The 20,510-nt window shown below is 41.0% G+C and overlaps 1 protein-coding gene across 3 annotated transcripts in view; it reads left to right on the forward strand.

Moving 5' to 3' along the window:
- The window catches only part of SESTD1 (SEC14 and spectrin domain containing 1), a 48,339-nt gene that overhangs the window by 16,303 nt on the left and 11,526 nt on the right, over window positions 1-20,510 (forward strand). For 2 of the 3 annotated variants that reach the window (XR_014524365.1, XM_083496356.1), the window contains exons 6-10: window positions 7,982-8,095; window positions 8,853-8,950; window positions 10,062-10,117; window positions 11,498-11,700; window positions 15,762-15,884. Coding sequence is in view for 2 of the 3 variants with exons in the window: in XM_083496356.1 (XP_083352482.1) it covers window positions 7,982-8,095; window positions 8,853-8,950; window positions 10,062-10,117; window positions 11,498-11,700; window positions 15,762-15,884 (594 nt within the window). In the remaining variant the exon portion in view is untranslated. Of the gene's footprint in view, window positions 1-7,981; window positions 8,096-8,852; window positions 8,951-10,061; window positions 10,118-11,497; window positions 11,710-15,761; window positions 15,885-20,510 lie in introns of all 3 variants that reach the window. The other variant, XM_083496355.1, reaches the window with a different exon arrangement.

A 20,510-nucleotide genomic window follows, 5' to 3' on the forward strand; every position in this document is an offset into this window, starting at 1 on the left:
AACTGAAGCATGTTGACTTCAGCCAGATTCAAGTCTTGTTCAAACCAAAGCAGGACTTCTCTGGCAGACTCCAAACCAAAACAGGGATTGCCAAAGCGATTTGGGGAGCTTCAAATGTGCAGACATTGTGCCTGCTTAAAAGCAAAACTTTTATTTCCAGTCTTCTCTAAAAGGAAAATGCCAGGGTGGGGAAAAGATGAGGGAAAGTTCCTTTTTGACTGACAGGTCTCACATTTAATCAGAGGGAATGGGTTGTGTGTGTTGCTGTTTTTTACTAGAGCTGTCCAATCACAGTGCTTTGGGGAAGGGATGCTGAAATAATATATTCCTTGTTCTTGTATGTTCTGTTCTCTTTGCTAGTTTTGTTAGTGGTGCTTGCTTGGCAAATGCTGGGCATTCGAGACCTTCTGCCTCTATGCCACATACCTGCACATCTACTCTTGCCAAATCAGCTTTGAACTTTTGTTTCCTTGAGTTTCAGTGGCATTTGGGTACCATTCAAGCCTGAAGCTTATTTTTTTCATTGATCATACCCCTTAGCCCCGGCACTTAGCCTTCTGAAATTTTGCAAGCTACTTTCCTAGGGGCCCCTAGGATGCAATTTTCATAATAAAATTGTTTCCCACAAAAAACCCAGGGAGTAGAGTCCCTTTTTGTTCTCTCTTCACACTTACCCCACCCCTAAAAAATCAGTTTTGAAGATGCTAAGCACAAAACCTCATGGAACTGTTGGTGCATAACTTCATTGGCTTCTTACTTGGAGAACCTTTCTTATGTACGTTCCCTTCATACACACAGAACAACAGGAGAGATTCAGTAAATCCTTTATAATTACCCCAGTAGGTTGCAAAGCCCTAAAGGCTATCTCTGGAGAAAAACTGTTGCAACTACCCTTTCGACATGTGACATGATTGATGCTCTTAGAAGATACTAAGAAGCTTCTGTCGGAAAAAAGATGTTGGGCTTGCTTTTTAAAGGTGCCTAGTCAAAAAACCCCGGGACCTGTATCTCTTTAAATTGGCATGGCTTTTGCACTCGCAAGGGGCTACTATGCCTGTGAATTTCACCTAATTTCATGAAAAAGAATAAGAAATACAAACATTAATAATAATGAGGAGGGAAGTTATAGCATTTTTTAAAAATCAAGCTTCCACGTACAGTGGTGCCTCACAAGACAAAATTAATCCTTTCCGAGGGTCTCTTCGTCTAGCGGTTTTTTCGTCTTGCGAAGCAACCCTATTAGCGGCTTAATGGATTAGCGCTATTAGCGGTTTAGCGGCTATTAAAGGCTTAGCGGCTATTAAAGGATTAGGGGCTAAAAGGCTATTAGCGGCTATTAAAGGATTAGCGGATTAGCGGCTAAAAGGCATTTAGCAGCTTAGCGGCTTAGAAAAAAGGGGGGGGAGCGAAAAAAAATCAGAACACTTGCAAGACGTTTTCGTCTTGCAAAGCAAGCCCATAGGGAAAATCATCTTGTGAAGCAGCTCAAAAATGGAAAACCCTTTCGTCTAGCGGGTTTTCCGTCTTGCGAGGCATTCGTCTTGCGGGGCACCACTGTAATAGTGAATGGGGGAAGCACAAAGCTTAATTTATCTGAATCTGGATTCAGACCCAAACCTAATTAGGTTGTTTTCTGAAATGCTGAATTGGGTCTGACAACATCTGGAATGCACCGTGTTGGCTACCCTTGTCAAAGTGAAATACATATTTTGAAGTTGTTTTGTGGAGGTGTATCTAATGTCATCTGGGCCCTTGGTTTACTTGTAATAATTATAAAAATGGCAACCTTCTGTAGTTTGAAATTTACTTCTGATAAATGTTTTCCCCTATGACTGATCTGTCTCCTACTATGTCTTGGCACTGACAATTTTCCAGACATAATTAACAGAATGCTTGAAGTAAAAATCTGGTGTACTAATGAGCCTGGGATAATATCCAGATTCTAGCACTTTTAAGAAATGTGGGCAGTTTTTATTATTTGACTTGAAGGTCTAATTCAATATCAGTCACTTAATCATAAAAATGTATTCAATTAAATTTATAATGGAGAGGCTTTTAATTGAGAATTTTCAGTGGCCATGTGGATAATTTCTGCTGCTGTAGCTGAACCTCAATTATGAAGATAAAACCTTGTAAGTTTAAATGATACAAAATTACTGCACTGAAATTTACATGTGTTGGTTTCCGTAATTGAGTTCCACTATAGTCTGTTGAAAATGCAACAGGAAACTAGGGAACTAATTGGTGTGGTCTTTGTCTTCATAAGAATGTTACAAATGGATGTGATATGTTCACAATAAGGGATTTTCATGGCTTGAGTATGAACTTGTGACTGAAGTATAAATAGAAAGAAAAATGCTTTCACTGGACCTACTTTTGTGATGTTTGTGTAGATAAGCTTGCTGAGGTAATGCATTTCATATTATCTAGTACAAAAGTGTATCCAATTGTTTTCTAGTGTAAGAAATGTCTATTCAGAATTAAGTCCCACGGGTATTGTCTTCAACAACATCCATGGCTTATCCGATGATGGCGCAGTCATTAACAAAATTGACAATTGCAATGATTTTATGAAATTTCCATTTCTTTCAAGGATAAAGAGCTTGCTTGCTATTTCAGCAGAATTTCATTAACGTGAGCGGAATTGCAGCTGTCTGTTGATATGAAGCTCTTGGTAGAAAGAAGGAAAACCACTGGGGAACTGAATAGAGCAGGGTTAAGCCCTATCACCACCGTTCTTGCTAGCCATGAATAGCACCATAGGGGTGGCCATAAGAAGCCAAAAGGGAAATAAGAGCCCTCAGGCATAAATTATTGATGCTGTTTGTCTATACCACCATCTGTCCAGTTATATCTTGATTCTCAAAGAAGCTTCATCTTTTCACTATAAATTGATATTGCACCCAAGTCTGTTGCCAAATAAGCCATTTGCACTCAGGTGTTTTTTCTTTTTCTTTTCACGATTCTCCCCACCCCAAAAATTAATGTAAGAAATGGAAACTGTAATATTGTATATAGCCTTCCTGTTGTTGACACTAAAGCATCTTCACATCTTGTGAAAGGAATGTATAAATTCGCATAAGGAGAAGGAAAAAGCATTTGGCGTGAATGGCTTCCCTTTGGAAAAGATAAGCTCTGGTATAATAGCAGTGGTTAATGTAATTTCTGAGGGGAGAGTAGCTTGAGATGCAGATGCAAAAGATAGATCAAGCTAAAAGCTTTTAATGCCTAGGGCATTGTTAACTGAACAGTTTGGAAATTATTTTTAAAAAGCAGCATGGTGTCCAAATTAATTTTTTTAAGGATATCTACATTAATTAGGGGGGAAGCATACTTTCTGATATGGGGCGCGGGTGGTGCTGTGGGTTAAACCACAGAGCCTAGGACTTGCCGATCAGAAGGTCGGTGGTTCAAATCCCTGTGACGGGGTGAGCTCCCGTTGCTCGGTCCCTGCTCCTGCCAACCTAGCATTTCGAAAACAAGTCAAAGTGCAAATAGATAAATAGGTACCGCTCCAGCGGGAAGGTAAAGGGCATTTCTGTGTGCTGCTCTGGTTCGCCAGAAGCAGCTTAGTCATGCTGGCCACATGACCCGGAAGCTGTACGCCGGCTCCCTTGGCCTATAGAGCAAGATGAGCGCACAACCCCAGAGTCGGTCACGACTGGACCTAATGGTCAGGGGACCCTTTACCTTTTATACTTTATGATACAGTCACACCTTGGTTGTTGAACGCCTGTACACATACGTTTTGGCTCCCAAATGCCGCAAACCCAGATGTAAGTGTTCCGGTTTGCAAACATTCTTTTGAAGCCGAACATCCAACTCCGCGGCTTCTGATTGAGTGCAAGAATTGGAAGCCGTGCCTTGGTTTTCAAACTTTTTCGGAAGTCCAACAGACTTCTGGAACGGATTCTGTTCGAGAACCAAGGTATGGCTGTGTATGCAGCCTGGCCGTGAAAAAGGTGAGACCATTTGAAATATGAAACATTTTGCTGATGCAGGTTACTTGTCATTGTATTTCACAAGAAGGGTTCCACCTTGTTATGAAGAATTGCTTTCTTTGATCGCGCCAGTTGGTACATACTAGTGCTGGGTCACGTAATAGATTTTATTTTAAGGAGGCTGCTGAAGAGACCATCTTGGCTGTCTCTTAGTGCAGACCCAGGATCATCGAGCCTGAGCTTCCACAGCTGCCGCCCACCATTAAACCGCCATTGGCAGGATTGGCAGCAACAGCAGCAGATACGTTTTGTGCTTATGATAATATTTTCTTCCCTTGTTAATTATGCTGTTTTAAATGTGCATTTTACATTTGACTTCCTTTAGCAATGTTTTCTTTTGAAATCACACACACACACACACATACAGAGAGAGAGAGACACTGGAACCTCTGTTGTCGCAGGTAATCTGTTCTGGAAGACCGTTCGACTTCCAGAAACATTCGACAACTGAGGCGCAATTGCCGGTCGTCTTCCGACTTCTGCGGCGCATTTGAAAATGGAAGCATTCGCTTCCGGGTTGTCGGTTGTCTGAATTGTTCGGCTTCCGAAGCGTTCGACAACCGAGGTTCCACTGTAGTTAACTTTGCTGCATTGAATGTGCGTTCTGTAGCTGACTTCCTTTGTAATGCTTTATTTTGAAACCTTGTAATGTTTTATTTTGAAATTCTTAAGATAATATTTTACTTTCCTGTCAAGTATGTTACTTTGAATGTATACTTTATATTTGACTTTCTTCAGTAATGTTTTATTCTGGATTGTTTTATTTGATGGTTGAATGTATTGTAAACAGCTTTGAGATTTTTTTTCTTAAAAATATAAAGTGCCGTAGAAATGAAATTAGTAGCAATAATTACTATAGTAAGCTGCTTTCCTGCTGAATTCATTGAGAGCAAGGAACCAGAGCAATACTAATGCTAGCATCTCTTACAAATGAAGCGGAATCTTTTATATCACAGAAGTATTCAAAGTGCTTTCAACAGGAAAACGCTTCATTAAATTACTTTTTGTAAAAAATAAATTAAAAAAACCACATATTGTTTGGAGATGTTTAATTGCTACTTAGTGCACATAACTAGAAATTATGATAATATAATTTGGGAGCGCAACATATCCACTAGCCATGCACATAGCATGTACTCTCTTTATGCAGGGAAAATGCAAATCAGTTGCTACCCTCAAGGCTAGCCAGTATTTTCCCAGGTGGTCCCCTCCTCCTTTGAGTCTAAGAAAACTGTACCGTTGAAACTTAATGAAGATAAAAACTAGGCTAAGTGCAGATTGCTAATGAAATGTATTTTTAATCATGATCAACAAGTCATTCTGAAATGGCCAGGTGCTCAAATTGGAATATAACAGGGGGCGCCAATATGGTGCCCTCCAGATCTTGCGTATTACCATATTGGCCTGAATATAAGTCGCACCTTTAAAATTCGGGGGGGGGGGGGGAGAGAGAGAAAAAGACAATACCCGAATATAAGCTGCTCCCCTAAAATTCTGCAGGCACTCACACCCATTCCGTTTTACCGTATATCTGTTTCAGCAGCGATACCACAAAAGCCCATTTCTGTAAGGTCGTGAATTTAAGCCACACTTTAACTTTTCATGGTCGGAATTGGGGGGGGGGGAGTGCGGCTTATACTCAGGCCAATAGGGTACAACTTCAGTCATCTTGGACCATTGGCCATGTGAACTAGGGGTGATGGATGTTTGTTTACACAGCATCTGCAGGACATCCCCTTGGCTTTCTCTTGAATACATGGTAGCCCTTTCCCAAGGTTAGATTAGATATGTCTGCATAGCTGCTTTCATTATTTTCTTGTTTTATTAAAAAGCCACCACAGGGGAGGGTCTGAGCAGAATTGGGGCCAGGAAGGGGCACTAACCTTTTGCTCCTGTTGTGGTCCCTATTGGAATTGGGGCACCCTCAGTTCCGACTGTTTGCCCATGGGATCTTTCCTTCTGTTGTGAATAGCAAGGATGGGAGGGAGATGGTTTGATTCTATTTCAGAGAGTGGTGGGAGTACCGAATTACAGATGGGCACATACACTAGTGGCCAAAATTGTGGGGAAAGTTGCATTTCTAAGGTTTGATGGCTCATAACATCAATCTTTTTTTAGACTAATACCATAAAACAATACCATACAATTATATATCATTAGACCGATAATTCAATGCAGAATACAATGCTATAAACCATATTGAATGATCTTTGTTCTTGTTAGATACGATATAGGTTATTTGCTGATAACTTTTGATAATCGGCAAATAACCTATATCGTATCTAACAAGACATGGACAGTTGACTAGTCACCTAGAAAGTGATGTAATAGCCCTGACTTGAATCCAATAGAAAATCTGTGGAGCCGATTAAATAAACTTGTCAGTCAGAAGCAACCAAGGAATAAAGCACGTTTGATAGAAGCAATCATACAATCTTAGTTTCACATCAACCACCTGGTGAACTTAAAATCCTTGGGTTCACTCCCTGGGATGCTGTTGTAGGACTTTAATTGTGGCAAAAGGTTTCCACGCCACTAACAGAAAGGATGAGAAGTTATGAAAATACCCCTTATCATGGTTTTCTGTGTATAATTTCTGGTTATTTGGCTATAATTTTTGATAGAATAAAGGTAATTCAGCACAGTTTGTTGCAATATATTCTGCATTAAATTGTTTTTCTAATGATATATATAATCTGTGGTATTCTAAAAAAGAATGACGTTATGATCCACCAAACCTCAGAAACACAACTTTTTGTAAAGGTTCCCACAGTTTTGACCACTTAGTGTCTGTTGTAGCCTTGGCTTTGTCGCAGTCCCCATCCTCGCTATTTTAATGAAAGAAACAGAAAAGCTATGCAACATCAAACTATGTGATAAATGTCATTTCTTGGTCCTCAGTGTATATATTTGACAGGAAGATTAACTTCAGTAATATTCTAATTGTTGAGTTCTTTGGTCATGCAAGACAAAGGCTAGGCATATCCATCCAATTTCTTGTATAACCTACGGCTCCCTTAGACTGGAGGAATGTTCAAGTTGTCAGAGTGGTTTTTGTATGACACAACTGAGTGAGGAGAGAGAACAATTTCCATTTTTTAATAAATGAAAGTTGGGATTCTGTCAGAGTCTTGCCATTACTGGCGGTGGTTGGGGGGGTATGGGAATAGGTTTCTCTCTGTTTCAGAAACACACACACACTTCAACACTGTAAAAGCAACGCATTTTTTAAATGTTTGTCTCCAACAAAACTTGTTTCACAATCCGTGTATTAACATACTGAAGTATTCATACTTAAATTTGCTTATGCTTTAATTGTAAATATTAATAATGAATCATGGGCACGTAACTGAGAGCTAGCAAACTGTAGCTCATAGTTATTTAGTACAAAATGATTCTTTGTATACCGATCAGTAAATGAATTTAGGGATTGTAACATTTCAGGGTGGAGAAAAGGGAAGGTATTGACCAAGGCTGGAACTAAATCAGCCCATGGGTCAGCTTATGTTTTGAAACTTTGGCATATGTTTCTCTGCTGAGCTGAATGGACCGAAGGCATTTTGTAGGGGGAAAAGCACATGATGAGCTACTTACCTCCCCCCGTCCCCCCCAAGATCTCCTCCCCACTCCCGCCCCCCATTTCCCCCCCCCCAGCCGCGTATTTTTGATAGGAAATACATGCCTAGAACAAGATGGATGTGGAAGATTCTGAGGAAAAGCAATAAAGACAAGCATCACTACCACCCGTCTGCCACTTCCTCCTGCAGGTCGCTACTCCTGATGCTATATACTGCATGATTTGGCTGCAGAATCTGCAGTTCCTAACTAAAGTTGGAATCCTAAATGCACTTACTGTTGAAATCAGTGGGAACTCTTTCTGAGTAAACATGCTTTTTGGACCACCAATCAGCAGCCACTGTGTTGATTAAGTGTGTGACGTTGTTGTTGTTGTTAATGCCCATTTTAATTTACTTATACAGGTTATTTTAGTATCTGCCAATAAGCTTACACGATACATAGAGCCATGCCAGCTGACAGAAGATTTTGGAGGGAGTCTTACCTACGATCATATGGACTGGCTGAACAAGAGGCTGGTTAGTTGCTTGGCAATTTTTTGTCTGTTCTTTTTCAGTACACTTTCTATGGGAAAGTGGTGGTTGGGAATATTAATAGCTGTGTTAGGTGTGTCCTAGCGGCATCAAAATGCTGGGGCAAAAAATGAGTCACCTGATATCACTGTGATCCAGTTCCCCACTCCTAATATAGGTACATCAATTTCAGTCTGACTTCAGTCTTGATTTTGGGATGGCAATTGCTTTGATTGCCCTAGTTGAATTGCCCTGGGAACTGGATAGGAGGAATACATCTCTGTTGGTTCAGCAGTTTTCAATACCATCAGCTACAGTATCTTTCTGGATTGGCTATAAAATACGAGACATTATTTTACTATGGTTCTGCTCCATCTAGGGGAGTTACTTTCCGAAGGTGGCAGTGTTCAATAAGCCCCATTGTACCTGTTTCCGGGAAGGTGTGACCAAACCACAGCCACTAATGTTTTGCTTAAATCAGTATTGGACTTGTGTACAAAGAGAGAACTGCCTTTGAAGGGTCTTTGGGAGCTAACGGTCCAAAAAGTAGCAGCAACAGTTCTTTGAGAGCATAAGATGTCCATTTTACAACATGTTCTATGTTGTTTGTATGTGCCTTTGTAACTCACTTGTTATTAAACTGCTAGGCCTTAGAGATGATTTCCCAGTGTCATGGTTGGAGCACTCAGACAGGCAATCCGTCCTCAAGCATGAGACTGTAAAAGTCAATTGCAGTAATGGTAACTCTAAATATTTTACATAGGCATTTGAAAAGTTTACAAAAGAATCTACATCTTTACTGGATGAGCTTGCCTTAATCAACAGTGGAAATGATAAAGGAAACCAACAGGAGAAGGACAGGTAATTATTTTTCTTGTTTCTGTTAACAATTTATTAGTAATTAAATCCTTTGACTATAAACTATAGCTCACGGAAGGGACATAGGTGCTTTCAAAAGCAACATTGGAACGGGAATAGTTTGTGTAAAAGATCCCTGGTGTTTCTGGCTGGGATACTGAACTTTTTTAAAATACAAAAACAAAACACCTCTGTCATACAGAAATCCAAAACCCAGCATCCTAACTTATCTTTCATGTGCAGTGCCAGTCTGGAATTGTGGCTATTTATCTCTGGCTTAAAGCTAGCCAGAAAGTAGGGTTGCTTTTGTCTACACTGCTAAGAAAGTGCTTCAGTGCGGCTGTTGCCTTCTCTGCATTTGTGTTCTATTTTCTGCTCTTTCTGGTGTCCCCAAAATTGAATTTCTGTTTGTATCTACAGGTAGTGTTTATCACTCCCCAGGAACCATTTGTCACTCCCCAGGAATGTATAGCTGTAGTTTCTAGTTCCTGTTATCTTCCTGGGTCTCCTTAAAATGCAGTATTTCGGTCTCTGCCAGGTTGTGAGATGTGTGGCAATGACACTTGCTTTTTCCATGGAGACTACTGGGGTTCCATTTGCGCAAAATATTATTTATTTCTCCTTGCATAATTGAACACACACACCCCAGCACACCTACTGCATCTGTTTTGGCAGTCCCTCTGACCCTCCAGGGGTGGTGTAGCAGGAGGAGATGTGGATAATCTCCTTGAATTAAGCACTAATCCTTGTGCTAATGTAGAAAATGTAGTTGAGTACTGCTATCAGTTAGGTGTGTCTTACTAGTTGTTGTTTTTCAAGATTGAGAATGCCTGGGCTATTTTTATCTTGTATGAAAAGTAACTGAAAAGAAAAATAGCCTACGGTGTCAAGTATGCCAACATTTCTGAAACTTTGATCACTCTTTGTCTCTTTTTCTTTTTTGGCATTGCCAAATATGGTTTTAACAAAGAAAATGACGCCAAGTAAAGGAAAAAATGTGAAATTTTATTAGAATGTTTTATAAAAGTCAAGAAGCTATATACTTGTGTTCAGTGCTTGAAACTTCCATTATCAATGTTAAGTAAGTAACAGCCATTTGCCTTTCTATTTCAAGGTCTATAGACTTGAATTTCCTTCCATCTGTTGATCCTGAAACTGTTCTGCAGACAGGTATACCCACTATGGCATCATTTTTCTTTACTTCATGGGTTTTGTGAATTGTTGTGGATATGGATAGTGTATAATCCTAAAGCTTTGTTCTTGGTATTTTAGACTTGTTCTTGGTGGAGGAGTGTTAACGAAACAGAATAATAAGTTAGGAATATCTTTCTTATCTACTTAAAAGTACATTTCCCTCTTTCCCTCTGCTGTTCTGCTCTTCCATTTCTGGGAACCACAGCTGTAGAGAAATATTCTGCTCTCCTTTTCTGTTGGAATTACTAATCAAGCTCTGAGAACGCCAAGAAGACAATTAACAATTTAAGTTATTTGATAAATAATCAAGTGGGAAGCATAATGGGGAGCATATACCTCAACATATGCTTACTTGAATTTTTTTATTATGGAAAAGAAAACGTAGACTTTGGGCCTACATTAGTTTCCAGTACAATAATTTTTTGGCTTATCCATTCCTTAGGATCCGGGTACCATTCCTCAAGGAAGTACACTTGTTTATTTAGGGATTGTTTCATTTTTGCAGCAAAAGTTAAGCATATCTGCAATTGGAGTCAGTGGGAACATTAAACGTTAGCTCTTTATTGTTGTAACTGGTGCTCAGTATCGTTTTTTTAAAAAAAATTCATATAATGTATATCCCTTGCTTTTACATTAATGGCTTACAAGTTTAAGAAAAGTAAAGAATAAAAATGTTGTAACTTGGACTGCTATCTGAAATGCAGCTGTGTGAATGCCCAGGTACCCACTGGATAATGTCTTTGACATCACTGATCAGTGTATCTTCTACCCAGTGTCTCCATATTATACCCTCGCTGAGTTACTGTATTTTTCGCTCTATAAGACGCACCAGACCACAAGAGGCACCTAGTTTTGGAGGAGGAAAACAAGAAAAAATAATAATTCTGAATCTCAGAAGCCAGAACAGCAAGAGGGATCGCTGCGCAGTGAAAGCAGCAATCCCTCTTGCTGTTCTGGCTTCTGGGATAGCCGCGCAGCCTGCATTCGCTCCGTAAGACGCACACACATTTCCCCTTACTTTTTAGGAGGGAAAAAGTGAGTCTTATAGAGCAAAAAATACGGTACATCTCTCCAGTGCAAGGGTTACTGCAAATTTGTGAACCGTTCCATATTTTCATATACAGAAGATTTTTTTTAGCATGCTGTTACTGTCACCCCCGAGGGAAAGTTGCATAGGATCTGAACGTGATTTATGATAACCCATAATACAAACAACCCCCCTTTCACTTTTAGCCTACCACAAGCCATCTTCCTTTTATCTCAAGTCTTTTACACCCTAGCTCCTTTTTTTAACCTGACTATGCCACATCTGAGGCACCATTTGAATTCTCAGTTTTCATTCTTCAACCATTCAAGGTCACGAGCTGTTATCTGAATTGCAACAACGCCGCTTTAATGGTTCGGACGGAGGGGTTTCGTGGTCTCCCATGGATGACGAACTCCTTGCTCAGCCCCAGGTTATGAAGCTGCTAGACTCGCTCAGAGAACAATATACACGGTACCAAGAAGTATGCAGGCAACGGAGCAAGCGCTCTCAGCTAGAGGAGATTCAACAGAAGGTAATGCAGGTAAGCTCCACTTGGTTTATATCATTTATTGTTAACTGGGCATCCAGTTGACTTGGTCTAGCAGATTATCTTACTCTTCTGCATCTTCTTCTTCATATGTATGAATACAGCCACATTATAAGTATCAGTAGAGTTTCCCCAATCTCACTTAAAAAGTCTGGCTGCTCAATACATTCCATTAAATAAGCGGCAGTCTAGCAGTCTATTAAATAAGCGGCAGTCTTGCAGGGATGCGGGTGGCGCTGTGGGTTAAACCACAGAGCCTAGGACTTGCCGATCAGAAGGTCGGCGGTTTGAATCCCCACGACGGGGTGAGCTCCCGTTGCTCGGTCCCTGCTCCTGCCAACCTAGCAGTTCGAAAGCACGTCAAAGTGCAAGTAGATAAATAGGTACCACTCTGGCGGGAAGGTAAACGGCGTCTGCGTGTGCTGCTCTGGTTCGCCAGAAGCAGCTTAGTCATGCTGGCCACATGACCTGGAAGCTGTACACCGGTGCTCCCTCGGCCAATAAAGCGAGATGATCGTCGCAACCCCAGAGTTGGCCATGGCTAGACCTAATGGTCAGGGGTCCCTTTACCTTTACCTAGCAGAATGCACTGAGGACTCATGCTACTAGATGTGGTCAGTAGCTTGGAATAAAGGCTTTTAGCTATCCGTTGTGTGTGCGCGCGCGCTTATACTGCCCATCCGTTTCTTTATTTAGAGTCTCCCTCACGACATGAGAGCTACAGCCTTGTCGCTGTTGGTCTTCCCCACTTCCAGGTGTGACTTTGTTCTGTCATGTGAGGAAGCAGGTTACCTATAGCTCAGCATTTGGGCTGGTTTTGAAGCTTTCTTACATCGTTTGGATATTACAGAGCAGTCTTAATTGCACCCACTTAACTTGTGGTGTTGTCAAAGCAGTTAATAATGCTGATCTCTTTCTGGTAGATTTTGGGTTGAACTACCAATAGAATTGAACGGAAGCAACTACAAGCTAGCAAGGCAAAGGTCGTTGGGTGGCTCTTGCTTCTTCTTTTAAATAATGATTCAATATAAACAAGATAATTAGTCTGTCTAGTGATTAATAGGGTTAATATTCAATATAAACAAGATAATTAGTCTGTCTAGTGATAAATAGGGTTAGCATATCCATTGATCAAAATCCAAAAGAACAGTTGTCATACAAGGCTCTTCCTGACTAGAATGAGTAAAAACCCGTGTAATGAATTGTATGCTAGAAGGTCATGAAGGGCTGGGCTGGTGCTTTGGAAATCGGTATGTAATTGATGCTTTCAACACTTCTTCAGACAATGTCTCTGTCGAGATAATAAAGGAAATGAAATCAATTCATTTATTTCCCCAGGCCTATTATTTGAAATTGAATGTGTTTATATTTTAGGTGCTATGCACATGAACCTTCACCCTTTTAAATACTGGAGAGGTAGGAAATCAAAATATTCCACTTCACAGTATTCTAGAATAATCATTTCTTTCACTTTTAAATCTCTTTTTAAGTGTGTGTTTTTTAAAAAAACAGTCAGACATGGATATTACATAGGTATAAAAGAAACAAAATATTATTTCTGTGGTAACTTGAGCATTCGAGTCATCTGAGCAAATATGGGCTGATGGGAATGAGGTTTATAACCTAGTTTGGCAAACTGCCATCATTAATGCATTTAAATAGACTTGTTTACTGGGGCATCAACCTCAATTTGCATCATTCTGATTAGAAATTGTCATCCATTTGCTCTGCCTGTGTTACTGAAGCTGCATGGTAAATGAATTGAACTTTTGCAGGCAAAGAAATTGAGCATTCATCTATGTTTTTATTTAGAAGATATCTGCAGACGATATCTAAATGGGGAGCCAGGAGGAAGACTTTTTTTATAAAAAAAATAATATTCTAAAGATCTTTGGAGCAGAAGTGATCAAAAATCATATTGTTAAGCTAGCTGCCCAGGTATATCAGAAGTATATGTCTTCTTGGTGATAAAAAGAAGAAACTGAACTAAGAGAAATAGAAACAGGACGATGCCAAGAGATGATTTGCAGTATCATTTGATAATTACTGCAGTAGGAGTTTTCATTCTTGTTGTTTAGTAACTGTAAAATAGATAATCACTAGCTTAGACTAACTGTCCACATATCAGGTGTATGGTTGAAGTGTCCTCACATGTATTTTTGTTGCGCAAGCAAGAAAAATGCTAGTGGTTGCCTTATTATTACTATTATTACCATTACTATTATTTGCGCCGAGGGCCTTCTGGCGGTTCCCTCATTGTGAGAAGTGAGGCTACAGGGAACCAGACAGAGGGCCTTCTCGGTAGTGGCGCCCGCCCTGTGGAACGCCCTCCCATCAGATGTCAAAGAGATAAATAATTACCTGACATTCAGAAGACATCTTAAGGCAGCCCTGTTCAGGGAAGTTTTTAATATGTAACGCTGTACTGTTTTTAACACTGATTGGGAGCCGCCCAGAGTGGCTGGGGAAACTCAGCCAGATGGGCGGGGTATAAATAATAAATAATAATAATAATAATAATAATAATAATAATAATAATTATTATTATTATTATTTGTACCCTGCCCATCTGATTTGGTTGCCCCAGCCACTCTGAGAAGCTTCCAACATAATACACAGAAACAACATAACAGAACATCACATCACACATTAAAAGCATCTCAATACAGGGCTGCCTTCAGATGTCTTCTACAGGTTATATAGTTATTCATCTCCTTGACATCTGATGGGAGGGCGTTCCACAGGGCAGGCGCCACTGCCAAGAAGGCCTTCTGCCTGGTTCCCTGTAACTTCACTTCTCACAATGAGGGAACTGCCAGAAGGTCCTCTGAGATAGACTTCTGGCTTGTATGGCAGCTTTTTGACACTCCCCCCCACCCCCGCTTCCTTATTAGTAGTTTCTCCCTAGTTCTGATTGTAAAACGTGTGGAAGTTTCAAAAGTACACAGTGCAGGATGCTGCTGTAGAAGTTGGCGAAGGTGAAAAGAATCAAAAGGTTTAGGCCGTATGTCCCTACCAGTAGTGGTGGGGCAGTAGTGCTTACCTAACTTCTGATTGGTGGATGCTCCTTACCTGGAGGTAGGTGAGCAGGGGTGAGGTCGTCATGGTGCAAACACACCCGCAGGAACACCAGATTGAATCCGCCTGTGCATTTGGGCAGTCTCAGGTGAGAACAGCCACCCCACTACACTGACAGCTGCCAGTGCCAAACCTCACAAATGCGCGGAACAGCCTTTGTCATCCATTTTCCTTTCCATATTTAGGCGATACAGCCTGCATGTTATTAGTGTCCTCGTGTGTTTCCTCTTGAACACCTTTATCTCTTGTGTGTCCATTGGTTGGAAGCTGATAGTTCTCATTTTCTGTTGCCATACATGTAGGTTAGGCCAGAAGGATCATTATGATGGCTTATGTAGTGCAAGGTAGGAGCCATCGCTCCGATACCAATTCTGACAAATATTTATCCAGCCCCATCTGTTCTGTTTTGACACCTGCCATTTAAGGCCTCTGTTAAGCAACTTGCAAATATCCTGTAATAAAAGAGCAGCAAATAGTGTAGCAGATACTGATATTTATCCCTAAACACACAGTCAGGTGCTGTAGTTCTGCAAGTTAGAACAATTTAGATTTCAGCAGGGGAACTAAAGAATCCACACACTCCCTGGTTTTCTTAAAGAAGCCAGCTTTTCATCTTACCTACTAATACAGATATGAATTGACAAAACAGTGAATGAGCCAGATATCTTCATGCTCTGTTTCTAATGTGAGACGACATATTATTAAGGTTCACAAAGAAGACATTCTTCCCCCGAAAAAGCATTGGGAAATGTTTGATCGGTCTTGCCTGGTCTGCTAGCTTATGCACCTAAAAGGAAGTAAGGACCCCCGCTGCCTTTATTTATCTTGAGGTAGCGAGCACGTTGCCGTTAAAAGCGAACTTTATTTTGAGCAAAATCTGAATAACAATAATTTCTTTTAAAAATCAGTCTCAACCGCGTGGGTTTAATTATTTGCTGTGGTGAAAATGTTGCTGTTTTGATCAACAGGTAGTGAACTGGCTTGAAGGACCTGGCACAGAACAGCTTAGAACCCAGTGGGGGATAGGTGATTCAATTAGAGCCTCACAAGCTTTGCAGCAGAAACATGAAGAGATTGAAAGTCAACACAGTGTGAGTTTTCATTTTCCCGAGGAAGTTACTGCATGATTGTTCTTATATATAATTCATTATGTGCAACATTTTCCAGTGACATTTTTCTAGCGAATTTTAGACAGTGATTTATGAGCTATATCAAACTGCACCTATTCTTCTGCAACAGACTGTGTTGGTGATCTTAATCATTGTTAATTAAATTCTAATGTCATGGCAGTATACTAATTTTTATACTTTTAAAGGAGAGCGATCGTGTTTCTGATGAGATTGGAAACACAAAAAGGAAGCATTGATTTAGGAGCAATATATGTCATCTTTTCTTTCTATCTGGGAGCCACTTATTGTAATTACTTGAATGCTCAGTTTTAAGATCATACATAATCTCGGAGCATAGATTGTTTGATGACTGGCAAAGGCAGATTTTGTTTTTCCAGGAGTTCAAACACTGGACTATAGAACATATTGGGGTTAATGTGAACTGAATGGAGAATTGGGAAGGAGGAGACTACTCTGACCACTGTCTACATTCAAAAGACATCATGTTCTCTACTAGGAGGATGTAGGGAATGGCATTCATTCTCCAGTCAGTGTGTATCACCTCCATATCATTGTGAATGACAGTAGCATTGCACACCCTGACCAGTAAACATGCATCATCTTGCATTGAATTATATGCATAGTGAGTGGACAGTGTGTGATATACCCTGTTAGTATCCAGGGATCTTTATATGTTCTTGTTGTTGTTTAGTCGTTTAGTCACGTCCGACTCTTCGTGACCCCATGGACCAGAGCACACCAGGCACTCCTGTCTTCTGCCCTCCATTATGAAGTATTGTCCTCCTCAGTGTTGTTGTTTGTTCCGACTCTTCATGACCCCATGGACTAGAGCACGCCAGGCACTCCTGTCTTCCACTGCCTCCCGCAGTTTAGTCAAACTCATGTTAGTAGCTTCAAGAACACTGTCCAACCATCTCATCCTCTGTCATCCCCTTCTCCTTGTGCCCTCCATCTTTCCCAACATCAGGGTCTTTTCCAGGGAGTCTTCTCTTCTCATGAGGTGGCCAAAGTACTGGAGCCTCAGCTTCAGGATCTGTCCTTCCAGTGAGCACTCAGGGCTGGTTTCCTTCAGAATGGATAGGTTTGATCTTCTTGCAGTCCATGGGACTCTCAAGAGTCTCCTCCAGACCAGAATTCAAAAGCATCAGTTCTTCGGCAATCAGCCTTCTTTATGGTCCAGCTCTCACTTCCATACATCGCTACTGGGAAAACCATAGCTTTTACTGTACGGACCTTTGTTGGCAAGGTGATGTCTCTGCTTCATATATCCCACATCATTTCACTGAGGAATACAAAAAATGCCCTACTGGTTCTCTTCATCCACATTCTTCACAACGTCCAGATCACGTGCTGGTGGTCAGTTCTACCATTTTATTTCCTGTCTTTGGGGGGGAAAGCTTAAAATTTAATATTGTTAAAGGTTGGTATAAAATGTAAGCTTGTTATTCGTTTACTGAAATGATTTTTAAAAATTGGAATGCAGTTAGTTGCTGACCATAGCACCTCACAGTAGCTGAAGCCTAGTGGTCTGCAGCACCAGTTTCACAGTGACTAGAAAACGTTTTGCAATCCACAGCAAGTAAGGTGGTTCATTCTTATTTAGTCACCTGGCTCCTAACTTGCTTGTAGAGGTGTGGGATGAAAAGGAGGTTCATGGCCACAGACTGCAATGAAGCGCCATGAATAGGAAGTTTTGTTACTCCTGATATACTATCCCAAGTATCTCCTATTTTTCAGCCTGTATGGCCAGCACTATTTTTTTCTATCTTAACTTGTGCCTCATTTACTCTTCTCTGGAATGAAGTGATCAGACCAGTTCCTGAAATCACAGAGCCAGTTTCTTCTTGGTACTTTGCCATAACAAAGAGAGATTCAAAGGTACCCTTGACCTTTTGAAGTAATAACATTTCATAAAGCCCAATAAATTGCTGGTAGTTTTCTTAGCCAATAATATTCCTTCTGGGCAGAGTTTCTCCCTCTCTGCTTGTTCAGCAGCAGCCAGAGTTGCTAACCTTTTTTGACACAAGGCTTACATTCACTTTTGGCCACTTACTAGCATGTGTGGTCAAGACACACAGCCCCACCACCTCAGCTGATCATACAGATCAGATCAGGAGGGTTAGCGCATCCACCCCACTCAACAAATATCAGTATGACTGGGTTGGGGTAGTTTCATCCTAATCAGAGTGCTCAGCTGAGTCTCCTACTCCCTTTTTCCCTTTGCTATTCCCAATATTAGTGAGGTCTTAAGAGGTAAAATAAAAAAATTGGGGTGGGGCTGATCCAGTCCTCATGCCAAGACTTTTTAATTACTTGCTTATTTATTAAATTGGAGTTGTTTCCAACTAACTCATTCCATGAGTGCAAGGATTTTTGCTTGCACAACAAAACTCTGTGCCATCCAAACCTGTTCTGGGTTTTCCCCCAGCCACATGGAGCAGCTTTGGTGAGGGTGCAGCGCACGTGAGGGAAGGGGGAGTTCTGTTATATTTCTGCTGACAGAACAAATTGATTGGATATTGCCCCTTATTTCCCGCCCCTCCTCCCAAAGGGGTTATCCTCTCAACCAATCAGAGTCTGATTTGGACTACATAGTAGATCCAGTTCATTACTTAAAATGCTCAAGATGGGTTGAGTGAGGATTAATGTAGACTCCTTTGTTAGCTTGGTCAATAAATTATATTGTTTCTTTAGAAGTTGTGTTGCATCCAGTATCTTGTGTTTTTGTACTTCAATCGACATTAACTGCATTGATTTTTATAAATTGAGTTCTTAAGATACTGTCAAGTTCTGACATTGCATTTCAGCATGACCATTAGTAGACACAATACTTATGTCACAATACTTATGTCATCAGGGACTCATCCTGCTGGGGCTGGGCTTCCAAGTTTGATTCTGCTGCTAATCTCTTAGTGTCAACACACTCACGGTCAGTGATAGCAGTGCACAATGTTCTGCCCTCTTCTTTTTGTACTTTTTGGGAAAAGGTTATTATGGCTACCAAACTTCGCAATAAGCAGGGGGGCTTCTTGTTGTGGGCCTACAGAAATTAGTGAGAGGAGAGTCCCATGGACTGCAAAAAGATCAAACCTATCCATTCTGAAGGAAATCAGCTCCGAGTGTTCCCTGGAAGGACAGATCCTGAAGCTGAGGCTCCAGTAGTTTTGCCACCTCATGAGAAGAGAAGATTCCCTGGAAAAGACCCTGATGCTGGGAAAGATTGAGGGCACAAGGAGAAGGGGACAACAGAGGACGAGATGGTTGGATAGTGTTCTTGAAGCTACTAACATGAGTTTGACCAAACCGCGGGAGGCAGTGGAAGACAGGAGTGCCTGGCGTGCTCTAGTCCATGGGGTCATGAAGAGTCGGACTAAACAACAACACTGAGGAGGACAATACTTCATAAAATCATTTGAAATACAAAACACTAAAAGAAATCACTTTCACACACAAGCATAAAAATGCAGCAGATTAAAAGCTGAGTCTTTTCACCTTCTCTTAATTCTTTTTCTTTGCGATGTCAGCAAACACCAAATCTTCTGCAGCCAGGAGATGTCCTAATGGAGGGGAACATTTTTCTTTTTTGAAAAATCTACTTCCAAAAGTAGTGCACACAGTGTCCAGAGATCATGTCAGTTGTGTCCAAATAATTTTGTGGTGGCCCCAGCAACCTTGATTTATCTCCATCCAGTTATTATAGCAGCCTATTCCTGTCATCATTGGGACGCGGGTGGCGCTGTGCCTTAAACTACAGAGCCTAGGGCTTGCCGATCAGAAGGTCGGCGGTTCGAATCCCCGCGACGGGGTGAGCTCCCGTTGCTCGGTCCCAGCTCCTGCCAACCTAGCAGTTCGAAAGCACATCAAAGTGCAAGTAGATAAATAGGTACCGCTCCAGCAGGAAGGTAAACAGCGTTTCCGTGTGCTGCTCTGGTTTCACCAGAAGCGGCTTAGTCCTGCTGGCCACATGACCCGGAAGCTGTACGCTGGCTCCCTCGGCCAGTAAAGCGAGATGAGCGCCGCAACCCCAGAGTCGGTCACGACTGGACCTAATGGTCAAGGGTCCCTTTACCTTTATTCCTGTCATACCTGCAACAAGTCCCCCAGAAATGCTGGGAAACTAACTAGATCTGGAAGTCTTCGAGGAGGAGCATCGTAACAGGTCCCCTATACCTACAGAGACCTTTACGCAGCATATATACTGAAAGTGACAAAAGTTAAAGTTACACATTAGGTCCTTCCGTTACCTTCTCCATTATGGATTTATAATGGCGTTAGAGGACCACCAGTGGAAGTCTTTGGAACCTCATGAATTTCTAATTGCTTCAAAAGATTCCTTAGTAAATAAAGCATTATGGCAGCATCAGTCAATCTGTCTCTTGCTGCCAGATTTTGGAAATTGACACCAAGGCTACGCAAGGCAGCAATTAGAAGTTACTGCCTTTATATACATAAAAGCTTTTTAAATAACTCAAGTGTTTCTTTAATCTGCTGTCTCATTGATTTACTAGCTAATTACTTTTTAACTGTGTTTACTAAAAAGGATTCTGACTTTATTGCAGGCAATAGTCTTACTACAGATGCCATTTA

This window comes from Podarcis liolepis (genome assembly GCF_965112155.1).
Source record: "Podarcis liolepis genome assembly, chromosome: 1".
NCBI classification, from domain to species: domain Eukaryota; kingdom Metazoa; phylum Chordata; class Lepidosauria; order Squamata; family Lacertidae; genus Podarcis; species Podarcis liolepis.